The sequence below is a fragment of the Sorex fumeus genome, unplaced genomic scaffold (assembly GCF_029834395.1).
Source record: "Sorex fumeus unplaced genomic scaffold, SorFum_2.1 ptg000169l, whole genome shotgun sequence".
NCBI lineage: Eukaryota > Metazoa > Chordata > Mammalia > Eulipotyphla > Soricidae > Sorex > Sorex fumeus.
In genome coordinates, this window is record NW_026606226.1 from 247,882 (window position 1) to 261,230 (window position 13,349).

A 13,349-nucleotide genomic window follows, 5' to 3' on the forward strand; every position below is an offset into this window, starting at 1 on the left:
CCGGAGGATGTGGGCTTCAGGGGGGCCCTTCTTGGGAGTCTCGTGACCCCAACGTGCACTCACTTCAGCCCAGCCAGAGACCCCCCAGCTCCCCCACGTCCCGCCGCAGCCTGGAGGGAGGCCCACCACCGGCTCTGGGCTTTCAAAGGGCAGGAGGAGCAGCGGGGCCCCCCCGCCACGCCCCACTTCATGGGAACGCGCTGGGCAGGGCAGGTGGGCAGGGCCCGGCGAGCAGGTCTGGCCGCCACTGAGGACTCTTTGTGCGTTTCTTGCTGAGCTGGGCTTTCGCAGGTCGCCAAGTCTTGGGGTGGGGGGTGCAACGCCTGCCTTGTTGCCTCAGCACTTCTGGGAGGCGATGAAGGGAGCCCCGACTGCACACCCCAGAGCAAGTGGGGAAACTGAGGCACTGGAGCTCCCCCCTTCCCAAGGGGGGGGGGGGGCAGAGGGCAGGAAGATGCCCCTGTCCCGAGCCACTGGGTATAAGATCCCCTACGGTTCCCAGGTGCCATCCTGTCAGCGCCCCCCTCCAAGCCCAGCTGGGGTCTGGCTCTCTCCTGGGGGGTCCTGGGGGACTCAGCTGCTGTCTTTATGGCTCAGGGGCCGGGACTGCAGTTGTGTGTCCCTGGGCAAGTGGCCAGTCCCTCTGAACCCTTGGTGGCTGGGAGGTCCAGCCAGCTCCAGGACACCGTCCCGGTCCTGGTCCCTATCCCCCACAGAGAGGGGGTCTGTGAGGCGGGTGGGCTTCTGTGGACGAGCCCCGGTGCCGAGGGAAGCGGTCAGCGGGCTCCTGTCTGGACACTGCGAGCTCCACCTACGGCCAAGCCCACACCTTGCTCCCCGGAGACGGGCATCTGGGCACGTATGCAGGATGCAGACCTGCGCCGTCTGTTACTCGGACCCCCAGCCCTGTGGACCAAGTCAGAGGGAGGGCTTCCTGGAAGAGGGTGGTCCCAGGGCACCCTGCACAGCACCTGCGATCCATGGGTACTGGGCTGAGTGCCAGGAGAAGGGGCTCACTGCCTTACGGATGAGAGAATGTTGGTGGGGGCGGAGGCGATAGTGATACAGGTGAGGATGGTGATGATGAAGGTGAGGATGATGAGGATAGTGAGGATGATGGTGGTGAAGGTGAGGATAATGGTGGCGGTGAAGGTGAGGATGAGGATGGTGAGGATGATGGTGGTGACGGTGAGGATGGGTGCAGGATGATGCAGACCCCAGCAGGACCCCACACTTACTGACGCTGTCTGACTAGCTCTTCATCCCTGTGCTCGCCAGGGTCCCAAGGTTGGTGCCACTGGCCCCTCCTTGCAGCCGCGTCCCCTCAGTGCCCTTGAGGCCAGGAGAAGTTGGGCCACTTTGCCTTGACAGCAGGAAGGGCTATGGGGAACCAAGCCCGCACCCCACATGCTGCCTGAGGCACGCGGAGGGCACTGGCCCTGGGCAGGGGGGGAGGGAGGGCCAAGGGCTTAGAGTTCCTTCCCCCAGCCCTGCACCGGGGAGCATCCATCCCAGACCCCCTGTGGGGGTGCCCAGGGGGCACTATTGGGGGCCTGCTACGCCCAGCCCGGGTGGGAATAGGGGGTCACCACAGCCCCCAGCCCCACCCTCAGCCCCCGGGCCCCACCCCGCAGCTCAGCCGTGCACCCAACTGGCTTTTCCTGTTCCCGGCTTGCCTCTTCCATGGTGAAAGTCCCCCAATTATGCCACATTAGCTCAGCCACTGGGGCGCCCGGGGCGGGCGGGTAGCTCAGGGAGCTGGGGGTGGGGCACTGGGAGCACCCGCTTCTCCTGTGGGGAGGACGGTGCTGTGGCAGGAGCCAGCCAGGAAGGGAGACGGAGGAGGGGGGTCCCCACGGGGAGGTGGAGCTACTGCAGCGAGGACGCCCCGGGGGGCCTCAGGACAGAGAAGCAGGGCTCCCGGGGGTGGCTGAAAGGGGGCTCCGAGGAGAGCCGGGTGCATCTCCCTGCACAGGGATGAGGCCCCACATCCAAACCCCAACTCCAGGCGAGGGGTGCCGAGGGCAGAGGGCCCCGTCCAGGGAGCAGGAAAGCAGAGGGCACAGGTGCGACCCCTCAGGCCGCTGGGGCACCCTGTCCCCCTCCCATGCATGCTGCCCTCGCTGGGTGCCAGCGGTGGACAGGACCCGGGCCTGTTGGGGACTGGGGACCACCCAGGCTGGGGCGAGCTGGAGTCGGTGAGGTCTTCACGGAGGAGAAGGACCTTCTAGCTCCTTCCATCTTGTGTGTGTGTGTTTTGGGTCACACCCAGCAATGTTCAGGGGTTACTCCTGGCTCTGAACTCAGGAATCACTCCTGGCAGTGCTTGGGGGGCCAAAGACTGAACCCAGATGGGCCACCCGTGAGGCCAGCGCCCTCCCCGCTGTCCTGTGGCCCCAGCCCCGCCTTCTCTCTTACCCATCACTGCACTATCCTGTCCAGTTCCTGTCCAGCAGTTGGAACCCGGCACAGACAGTGGTTTTCTGTCTACACTGGCCGACCAGCAGTGGTCTGCAACTGTTGAAGACCCCCAATACTAGGAGGCTGGGGAGGGTCTCGGGGGGGGGGGGCGGTCTGCTGACGGTGCAGGGAAGTGAGGGAAGCCAGTGCTGGTGGACTGTGGAGGAGGGACACGGCTCGTTCTCTCGAGGGCCCATCTGATGTGGGAAGATCCTGGATGAGGCAGGACCCGGGTGCCCAGGCGGCAGCACATGGGCACGAGGGTGGCAGGTGTGAGCAGCTCCTCATCACCCCCCCTCCACCCGCCGCCTTTTCCTAGTGATCCCAACACCCAGAGGGGAACAAGGCCAGGCTAAGCGCTGCCCCCTCCCCTCCAAAAAATATATAAACCCACACCCTGGACCCTCCCCACTAAACGTGGATTTCCTGCCACGGAGCCACGGGGTTGGCACTCCAGGGCATCAGGTGTTCCGTGAAGAGGCACAGGAGGGACCAGACGTACAGCGTAGTTCTGGTTTCTTACGAGAACCAATAGAAAAGCCAGGGATGGCTCCAAGGGCTGGAGCAAGTGCTTGGCCTGGCGTCCACCCCCCCGCCCCGCCCATGGCATGAGGGCCACAGTGCCCAAACTAGCCCTTGGTGGTGGTTTCTCCAGTGTTGGGCCAAAGACAATGACAGCCACCAGAATCGGACTAAGAGGACGGCCTCGCCCATGAATGCACCCGGGAGAGCCACACGGGCTGAGCGCTCACTTTTTCATACCAGAGTCCCAGGTTCAGATCAGGTGCCACACCGGGTCCCCTAAGTACCACCAGGAGTGACGCCTGAGCACAGAGCCAGGAGGAGCCCCTGAACACCACCAGTGATGACCCCAAACCAAAAACAGCTGAAGTTTCATAGATTCAGAGGGGTCTCAGTGACGCTGAGTAGGGGGGCCATGGGTAGCATTTTCTCTGGCGTTTCCGATACAGCCCCTCCCCCTCCCCCACTTCGTTATCTCCCCACCGACCCTGGGCCCCCAGTGTTGCACGCTCTGTCCACAGCAGACCCCAGACCCCACACTCAGTGGCTGTGTGGAGCCACGGGCATCACTGGCCATTCTCCTGGATCCCCGGTGTCATGATAATCAACCGTTTTTGAGGGTTTGTTGTGTTTGTTTGTTTGTTTTTGCATTTTGGGTCACACCTGGCGATGCCCAGGGGTTACTCCTGGCTTTGCACTCAGGAATTATTCCTGGCGGTGCGCAGGGGACCATATGGGATGCTGGGAATCGAACTCCGGTCGGCCGCATGCAAGGCAAACGCCCTACCCACTGTGCTATCACTCCAGCCCCGAGGGTTTCTTTTCAAGGAGGGGTTGGTTGGAGGGCCACACCAGCGGTGTGGGGGCCACACGGAGCCGGGATGGGACCCAGGCCCCGGGATGGTTGGGAGAGGAGAGCCACACACTGACACCCGCCCTCCCTGCTCAGGTGCCCGCGCCCAGGCCGTGCAAGTGAACGACTCCATGTCCGGCTTCATCGGCACCGACGTGGTGCTGCATTGCAGCTTCGCCAACCCCCTGCCTGGCGTGAAGATCACGCAGGTCACGTGGCAGAAGGCCACCAACGGCACCAAGCAGAACGTGGCCATTTACAACCCCTCCATGGGCGTCTCGGTGCTGATGCCCTACCGCCAGCGCGTGCAGTTCCTGCGGCCGTCCTTCGTGGACGGCACCATCCGCCTCTCGCGCCTGGAGCTGGAGGACGAGGGCGTGTACATCTGTGAATTCGCCACCTTCCCCGCGGGCAACCGCGAGAGCCAGCTCAACCTCACGGTGATGGGTAAGCTGCGTGGGGGCTGGGCTTTGGGGTGGCAGGAAGCAGGGCTGCATTGGGCCCCCGATGCGGGAAGGAACTGCCTTGCGCATGCTCCATCCACGGGAGGTTGACAAAAGGGACTGCAGTGAGGGCTGGTGGTGCCGGCCAGACCGGATGCTACAGCGGGGGGTGGGGGCAAGCCAGTGTCCCCTGCACCCGGCACACTGCCCCATGGCTTCCTCTGGCTCCCCACAGCCAAGCCCACCAACTGGGTGGAAGGCGCCCAGACCGTGCTCCGCGCCAAGAAGGGGCAGGACGATAAGGTGCTGGTGGCCACCTGCACGTCGGCCAACGGGAAGCCCCCCAGCATCGTGTCCTGGGAGACACGGCTGAAGGGCGAGGCGGAGTATCAGGAGATCCGGAACCCCAATGGCACTGTGACCGTCATCAGCCGCTACCGCCTGGTACCCCGCCGGGACGCCCACCAGCAGTCCCTGGCCTGCATCGTCAACTACCACATGGACCGCTTCCGGGAGAGCTTGACCCTCAACGTACAGTGTGAGTGTGGGCATGGGTGTACACATGGGCACGGGTGTAGAGGTGAGCACAAGTGTAGACGTGGATATAGCATAGACATGGGCACAGGTGTAGACATGGATGCAGTGTAGACATGGGCATGGGTGTAGAGGTTGGCACAGGTGTAGACATGGATGCAGTGTAGATATGGGCGTGGGTGTAGATGTGGGCACGGTGTAGACATGGGTCTGGGTGTAGACATGGGCGTAGGTGTAGACATGAGCATGGGTGTAGATGTGGACACAGGTGTAGACATGGACTCGGTATAGACACAGACATGGGTGTAGACCCAGGTGCAGGCGTAGATGTGAGTGCGGGTGTAGACACGGGTGTGGTATGGATGTGGGTGCGGGTGTAGACACAGGTGTGGGTATAGGTGCAGGCAGGCACCCTGGCCCTCCCACCTCCTGGCCCTCCGCGGGCCCTGCGCCCCCTCTCTGTCCTGCTCCTGCCTGGCCCATCACCATCCTTGGGCTCCCCAGCCCCGCCCCTCCACCGGGGTCAGTGACTCCCCGTCCATCCATGCTGTGCCCGTCCCCGGCCCTTGAACTGGCACATCCCTCGCCCCACAGACGAGCCAGAGGTGACCATCGAGGGCTTCGACGGCAACTGGTACCTGCAGCGCTCAGATGTGAAGCTCACGTGCCACGCAGACGCCAACCCGCCGGCCACCGAGTTCCACTGGACCACGTGAGTGCCGCGGGGTGGCCGGGCAGGGGTGGGCAGCCACATACACCCCAACGGTTGCCAGCCCCCACCGCCCGGCCCTTGGAGATGTGTGTCATTTCCCACCGGCCCCCAGGAGCTGCTCTAATCGAGGGGTGCCTCAGGGGGCTGGTTTCTGGACCACCCCAGGTCCTCCTTAGCCGAGTCATCCTCTGCAGCGCCCCCTGGGCACTGTCACCATGGGGGGCTTGAGGGGCCCAGGTGGGGTCTTCACTCTTCCCACAGCCGGGGACACGGCACCCCCAGATCGGGAACCAGGAGGACGTTTGCAGGCGCCAGGCCTGCTTTGGGCACTTGAGCATGCGTCTGAGAGCACCAGCAGAATGAGGAGGGGGATCAGGACAGCCCCAGGGGTTCCCCCACAGTCTGAGCCCCACACCAGGAACCAGCCCTGCCCCCAGGCCTTGCTGTGGGTCAGGATTCAGCTTCCCCAGACTCCACAAAGTCAACCCACAACCCAAAGCCCTCTGCCCAGGCCACGTGCATGAGAAGGAACACTGTGCCGGAAGTCCTCCTGCCTCTGTGTGTCTGCCTGTCCAGGGCGGTGATGACCCGTGAAACAGGAGAGGCCGGAAGCTGCAGGGGCCGAGCAGATTGTTCTTAGCTTCTTCATGACAGACCCGGCTTCAGCAGAAGGGCAGGGAGTGGGTACCCCAAGGCACCTCCCGTAACCTGCGCCCCGTCTGCTCCCTGCAGGTTGAACGGCTCCCTCCCCAAGGGCGTGGAGGCCCAGAACAGCACCCTCTTCTTCAGGGGCCCCCTCAGCTACGGCGTGGCAGGGACCTACATTTGCGAGGCCACCAACCCCATCGGCACCCGCTCGGGACAGGTGGAGGTCAACATCACAGGTACGGCCTCTGTCCGCCCACTGCCGCCACATGCCCCCTGGGGGTGCAGGAAGCATTGCACCCCTCCATTGCCCCGAGCTCCCATAGGGAGATATTACTCTGCTTCTCTCTTTCCTCACTTGAAAGCCAAGGGAGACAGGCGGGGTGACCCTCTGTGGGAAAGGCATTCGGGGGCTCCCAGAGGAAGTCCCACACTCAGGCGGATTGCGGTAGCAGGGAGTCTGCTATGAACCCACCAGCACCACGTGCCTGAGTGCTGCCAGCTCTGGGCAGTTTAGGAAACCCCTGGGCTGAGAAGGCAAGGTTTGGTCTTCATCCGCTGGCCCCAGGTAGGTCGGCCTCAGTGTCCCTGGCACTACCATCAGGGCTCAGGACAGGGTGCTCTGGGGGAGACTCGCTGACTTGGAGGTGGCGGCTTGGAACCTAGATGGGCCCTAGGCTGCAGTGGGGCCGACCGGATGTGCCATATACACCGTCCAGAGGGACATGGCAGAGGCCTGAGCCAGCCCGCCTGGCGGGGCCGGTGCGTGCTCTGTGATTACTCCCCGCTCCTGTCATTACCGTCCCTGATGACAGGATCTACAGGGCATACATGCGGCTCAGCTGGGCTTGATCCCCAGCATCCCATGTGGTCCCCCGGAGCCAGGAGCCAGGAGTGACCCCTGAGTACCACCAGATGTGCAAATAAAAAGGATCTAAACAAGCCGAGAGGGGTGAAGAGCTCCCCCAGCTCCATGACCCGAGGCAGGGGTTTCACCAAATGATATCAGAGGCCACGGTGCCAGGTACAGGGTGAGAAAGTGACGGGTCTCCCCCGGACAGGAAGTGATGTCATGCTGCTGCCCAGCTGCACAGGAAGTGGCCCCCTACAGGGGTGACTGGTCTCGGAGTGTGTCTGCACGGAGCTGTGTTGTGTCTTAGAGAACATTCTGGGCACAGCTGCAGGAAGAAGAGCTGTTGGTGGTCACAGGACTGGGTTGGGGCCAGACTTGTCCCTTGCCTTTGTCTCCCCATCCCCTGCCCTGGTTCTCTGACCGGCCATGTAGGGGGTGGCGACCAGGGAAAGTAGCCATGTTGAGAGTGGCAACTGAGGGAAGTAAGGTGACCCCTTCCCAAGGCGAACTTCTCCTTCCTGGAGAATGCAGGAGCAGAGAGGTGGGTCGGATGCACCCGGGCAGTTGCTGTGTTCTGTCGTCCACTCCCAGAGCTAACCCCGGGGTTCCAAGCTCCCACTTCTGAATGTTCCACCAAGCCCATTTCCTACTGCCAGACAGTGGTGGACCACCAAGCATCCCTGTGGCATCCCCTCCAACCCCCTGCCCCAGGCTCTCCAGGAAACTGGGGAGAGGGCTAGGACAAGAACCCCAGGAGCCAGAGAGTACTGCAGCCAACCAGTCACCCCATGCCACTGGACATCCCCTCAGTGGGACACCCCAGCCCCTCAGACTAGGGGCTTCTTACTGCCCAGAGACGTCTTTAGTGGCCACCCCTGGGCACAAGAGAGCTCCGCCAGCCAGGACCGCAGGGCTTTGAGGCCCCCAGCACCAACCCCCAGGAGCAGGGCCCACCGCTGCTAAGGCAGCTAAGTGGACACTGAACTTCTCACCCCGCCCTCTGCCTGGCCACCGCTGTCCCCAGGTGCATGTGCAGGGAGCTGAGGGGCAGCGTGGAGGGCCATGCCCACAGGCTAGCATCTAGAGGAGCCTCAGCTAGGCTGAGGGACAAGAGGGAGAAAGGGACGGGGCTCCCCCGCATATGAGAGGAGAGTAGCGGAATGTCCAGGGGGCCAGTGAGCAGGACCAGACTGAGTGTCACCCTGGGCATTTCCCTAGTGGAACCCAAAACGCCTGCCCCGGCTGTGGCAGGGTCTCCCCAGGACCCCCTCCGTGGGGTGGGGCAGAGTCCTCCCCTCCCCTTCCCGGGCAGAGGCGGGCAGCCTGGGCCAAGCTGGGCCGTGCGTGCCCAGGCGCGCGTCCGGCTGTACCGAGGTTGCAGGCGTGTGCGGGCTAGCAGGCGTGAGGCCAGGGCGCCGTGTGTGCGGGTGGGAGCCGGGCCTTCTCCTCCCGGGCCCCAAGCTGCAGCTGCAGGGGGGAGGAGGGGGGCGGCTTCCCATAGCCCCTGGCAGCTGCAAGGCATGCTGGGAGCTGTAGTCATTGCCGCCTCCAGCTCCCCCGCCCCCAAGCCCCGAGCTGGTCCCTTTTGCAAGAGACCATGAGGGGCACCACCCAGACCTTCCCCCTCCCCCCCCCCCAGGCAACCCCACCCAGCTCTACACTCCCAGCTATGGCCCTGAGGCTGGCTCCTGGAACCAACTTCTTGCGGATGTGATCCACCCACAGGGACGGGGATGGATGCCCCCTGCCGCTTCTGCCAGGCAGCCAGTGGGTCTCCAGGGCACCTCCTGTCTCTAGCACCCTTGCCTGGCCTCTGCAGGCTAAAATTCACAGCACTGGGGGGGTTACCCACCCCCAACCCCTCTCCCATCTGTGGACCGGTTGGGCCTGTGCTCTGCCTGTAGGAATCCCCATGGTCCCCTGAGCACAGAGCCAGGAGTAATCTCTGAGCACTGCCAGGCAGGCCCCAAAAACGAAACAGGAAAGCTCCCCAGGGGAGCGTGAACCTACGTAGGGCTTAGAAAGGAAAATGAAGCTGAACAGAAGGAACAGCTTCCCTGAACACCTCCCACACCCTCTGGACCGGGCGGAGTTGGGTCCGGAATGCTCCCCGGGACGTGCTGCCGTGCACACGCTGTGGGGCCCAGCCTCAGCTTTCCCGAGGTTTCACAGCAGGGAGAGCACAGCGGAGGGCACTGGCTCTGCACACACATGACCTGGGATCTGTCCCCGCACACACCCAGGAGTGAGCCCTGAGCACCGCTGGGTGTGGACCCCACTGCCCCCCCCACCCCCAACAAAAAAGCAAGATTGCAGCAAAGCAGCCCTGAACCCTGAGCCCACACCGGGCAGTCCGGGTGCTTCAGATAACACCTGTGAGCCCGTGTCTGTGCGGGTGCCCGGGAGGGGCCAGCAGGCAGGGACCCGCTCAGCCCCATGGCGAGTTTGAGGCAATGCAGAGAGAAGAGGAGCCAGGGAAGCTGGCGGCTCCTAGTTAGGGTCCTCGGGGGAAGGGGCCGGCGGAGCCTCAGGCCAGCCAGGGACAGCCGGGGGCAGGCCCCTCCAGTATGCAGCGTCCAGGGGAGAGGAGATGAAGTCAGAGGTGGGGGCGGGCCGCGGGTCGGGCAGAACATTCTGAGCCTCCAGATCTCACAGGATCTCGGGCTGCTGTGTTGAAACTCGTCCGTGGAGGAAAAGGGTGGAGACCGGCAAGGCGGCTGTTGCAATCGCCCAGGTGGGAGATGGCAGCGGCTTGGGTGAGAGCGGGGCTGAGGCGTGGAAGGTTCTAGATGTCCTTGGCATTGATGGGCCCGCTGGGGACACCCACCGCCCTTGTGAAACAGACCTGCAGTGAATGCTGTGGTCAGTCAGCCCCCCAGCCCGTCTCCTGGCGGGAAAGGTGGGCACACTTCCGTTTTCCCAAATTCTCTGCCACCCACCACAGACAGTGGGAAAGCAGACACGGGGGGCTCCCTGGTGCACACCAGGGTGCAGTGAATCGAGTCGGTGCTGCTTCCGCAGCCCCCCGGAACCCTCAGCCCACGTGCGTGCGGCTGCTGCGTGTTTTGTCACGGGTGTGACCTGCGCGTCCGCAGACACCTGGTGACTGGAATGCAATCCGCTCCAGTTGGTGCCGGAAGGAGAGGTGTGGGCATCAGCGCCCGAACATTCTAGAGCACAGATGGGTGTGAGCTGGGGAGGGGCTGAGGAGCAGCCCGTGTGAGCACAGCACAGCTCGGAGGGAGGACGGGGAACTGGGGGACCGGCCCGAGAGCAGATGGCCAGGCAGAGATGGAGGTCTACATCCAAGAGGCTGACCTGGGCATGGGGAGAGTGAGGGAAGGGGGTGGGGCTGGAGTGGCAGCGCCGGGGGGGGGGGGGGGGTCTGGGGGCTGAGCCTGGCATGCAATAGGCCCTGGTTTGGTCCCTGGTGCCATGCGGCTCCCCAGGCCCTGCCGTTAGTAACCCCCAGCAGAGTGGGGGTATCCTCTGAGCATCTCCAGGTGTGGGCCATAAGCAAAAAGCAACGGGGGCGTGGAGCAGAGATGAATGGAAGGGATCCTGGAACCTTCTGGAACCTCCTGCACCAACTAGGCCTGGCGGGAAGGGCAGCTGAGAGAGATGGGAGGGTCCCACCCTGGCAGTCCAGGGAACTGGGGCTCGGGGGGTGGAAAGGTTTGCAGGGAAGGCGCTGGACACAGGTTTGAGCTGCTGGGGAGAAGCTTATGCTGGAGGCTTCAGGGGCAGCACCCCAAGTGCCAGTCCCGGGAAGGGGCACAGACAGGCTGGCAGCACCCTGGGGAAGGGCCTGGTGCTGGTGGCATTGACACAGGGACCTGCCAGGTGGTGTGGTATCTGTCACTCTGATCATGCCTCGAGCATGCAAGTTACCTGCCACTCCCGGGGCTGGGGAGCGCAGAGTCCCCAAAGGGCGTTGGAGGGGCTGCCGGGTGGATGGGGGCCGGCTAGCCAAGAGATGGGGCTAAAGATTGCAGCCAGAGCAGGGGGCCTGCAAGGCCGGGCTGGTCTCCCCGGGGTGGCCTTTCCCGAATGACACCACGCTCAGTGTCCGAGGCCGCTGTCTCTGCGTGTCTGTAAGTTCCCGTCACATCAGGGCCGTTCTGTATCCGTGACCCGCGAGAGGAGCACGACTGCTTGCTAGGTTGATAGACAGACAGACAGACAGAAGGAAGGAAGAAAGGATGGATAGATGGATGGCAGGACAGACAATGGATAGACGAATGGATGGATGGGGCAGATGGCCAGCTGGCTGATGGATGGGTGGCTGGGTGGGTAGGTGAATGGATGGTGGATAGATGGGTGGACGGTGGATACTGGGTAGGGGGTGGCAGATGGTGGATGGATGGACAGATAGGAAGATGGGAAGTGGACGGATGGATGGAGAGGGCAGGTGTGCAGCTAAAAACTGGAGCATGCAGGCTGCCTCCTCCTTCTGGGGCACCCCTTGTGGCGGTGTCCTGTCCTGCCCTGCCCTGTCCTCGTCCTGGACCAGGGCAGCTGGTGTGCAGCCTGCTGGCGGCAGTGAACAGATGGGACCCGCTGAACCAGGAAGAGCCTGGGTTTCCGGGAGCCGGTTCTGGAAGTCGGTGGGGGAGGACAAAGGCTCAGTAAACACTTGCGGGTGGTGGCCAGGCAGCAGCAGTGATGGTGGGAAGTGGGAGGCCCGGGTTCGGGGGTCACTTCGCACGTGACTCCCGCTCTGGAAGGGGGCAGGGCATGGAGCCCTGCTGGGTGAGGTCAGCGCCCCAGCTCTCCCTCACCTGCCCACCCACGCCCTGCCCCGGGCCAGCCACGGTCTCCAGTGCCCCCCAGTGGCAGCGTCAGGAAACGCCGCAACCGCCCTGCCTGGGGGACCTCTCTGGGGGCCCGTGGCGTCCCCCTGGAAGGAAGGGGCAGCGCCCACCTCCACTCATCCCCACTTACTCCCTTCCCGCCATCCGTCCTGCGTGATCCCCCAGCTCCTCAGTGCCGGCCACTGCCACCTCACGGTCCCTCAGGGCTGCCCCAACCCTGGGGACAGAAGCGTTCACGGCGGGCAATGAGATGGAGCAGGACACCACACTCCCGGGTTCGACCGGGGCGCAGGCCTCCGGGGTGGCAGGCAGCAGGCTGACCTGCCAGGCTCGGCCTCTCGTCCCGCTGCAGCTGTGGCACTTACTGACCGTCCCCCCCCTTTTCTCTCTCCCCCGACCTCCAGAGTTCCCCTACACGCCGGCCCCCGCCGAGCCCGGGCGCCGCCACGGCCCGGTGCCCACGGCCATCATTGGGGGCGTGGTGGGCAGCGTCCTGCTGGTGCTACTGGTGGTGGGCGGCATCGTGGTGGCCCTGCGCCGCCGGCGTCACACCTTCAAGGGCGACTACAGCACCAAGAAGCACGTGTACGGCAACGGCTACAGCAAGGCGGGGGTCCCGCAGCACCACCCGCCCATGGCCCAGAAGCTGCAGTACCCCGAGGACTCGGACGACGAGAAGAAGCCGGGCCCCCTGGGCGGCAGCAGCTACGAGGAGGAGGACGACGAGGAGGGCGGCGGCGGGGGGCGGCGGCGAGCGCAAACTGGGGGGCCCCCACCCCAAGTACGACGAGGACGCCAAGAGGCCCTACTTCACAGTGGACGAGGCCGAGGCCCGGCAGGACGGCTACGGGGACCGGACCCTCGGCTACCAGTATGACCCCGAGCAGCTGGACTTGGCCGAGAACATGGTGTCCCAGAACGACGGCTCCTTCATTTCCAAGAAGGAATGGTACGTGTAGGCCGCCCCCCCACCCCGGGTCCGTCCGCGCCCCGGCCCCCGCCCGCACGCCCCCCCGCCCGGGTCTGCCGGCCCCCGACCCCCCGGTGCTGTGTCCGACTGTGGCTTTGGTCTTGCTGTTCACCCCTCCCCACCTCCCGGCCCTCCCACCCCCACGTACCCACAGGGAGCCCTGTTCTCATCGTCCTCTGTGCCAGGGTGTGGGGCGCCGGCCCCCCGACACTGGAATCTGTTCTCTCCCTTGGGGGCGGAGGGGGTCCGCGCGGAAAACCTCCCTTCCCCCATGCTGCTCCCCTTTTCCCAGGGAGAGGGACCCTCCCCTCTACACCCGCCCCCCATCGTGAGCTCTGGCCGGCACCCGAGAGGCAGAAGGGGGGTGCAACACCTATTGGTGCCCCCCTCCCCCCAGTGCCGGGGGTGCATGAGTGAGGGCCCCTAGCAGGAGGGGGGGTCTCTCCGCGTCCCACCCCCGTGGGGCAGGGGCAGGTGGGCTCTGGCCCCCTCGCTCCTCGGCTCACACGCCTTACGCAGGCTGCTCACTGCCGGGCCGCGCCC

The 13,349-nt window shown here is 64.5% G+C and overlaps 1 protein-coding gene across 1 annotated transcript in view; it reads left to right on the top strand.

Moving 5' to 3' along the window:
* NECTIN1 (nectin cell adhesion molecule 1) overlaps nt 1-12,841 on the top strand; it is a 38,767-nt gene extending 25,926 nt beyond the window's left edge. The window contains 6 exon segments of the mRNA XM_056107530.1: nt 3,932-4,282; nt 4,514-4,816; nt 5,407-5,524; nt 6,257-6,408; nt 12,241-12,572; nt 12,574-12,841. Of these exon segments, the coding sequence (XP_055963505.1) occupies nt 3,932-4,282; nt 4,514-4,816; nt 5,407-5,524; nt 6,257-6,408; nt 12,241-12,572; nt 12,574-12,795 (1,478 nt within the window). The 3' untranslated portion in view covers nt 12,796-12,841.
* The last annotated feature ends 508 nt before the right edge of the window (nt 12,842-13,349 follow it).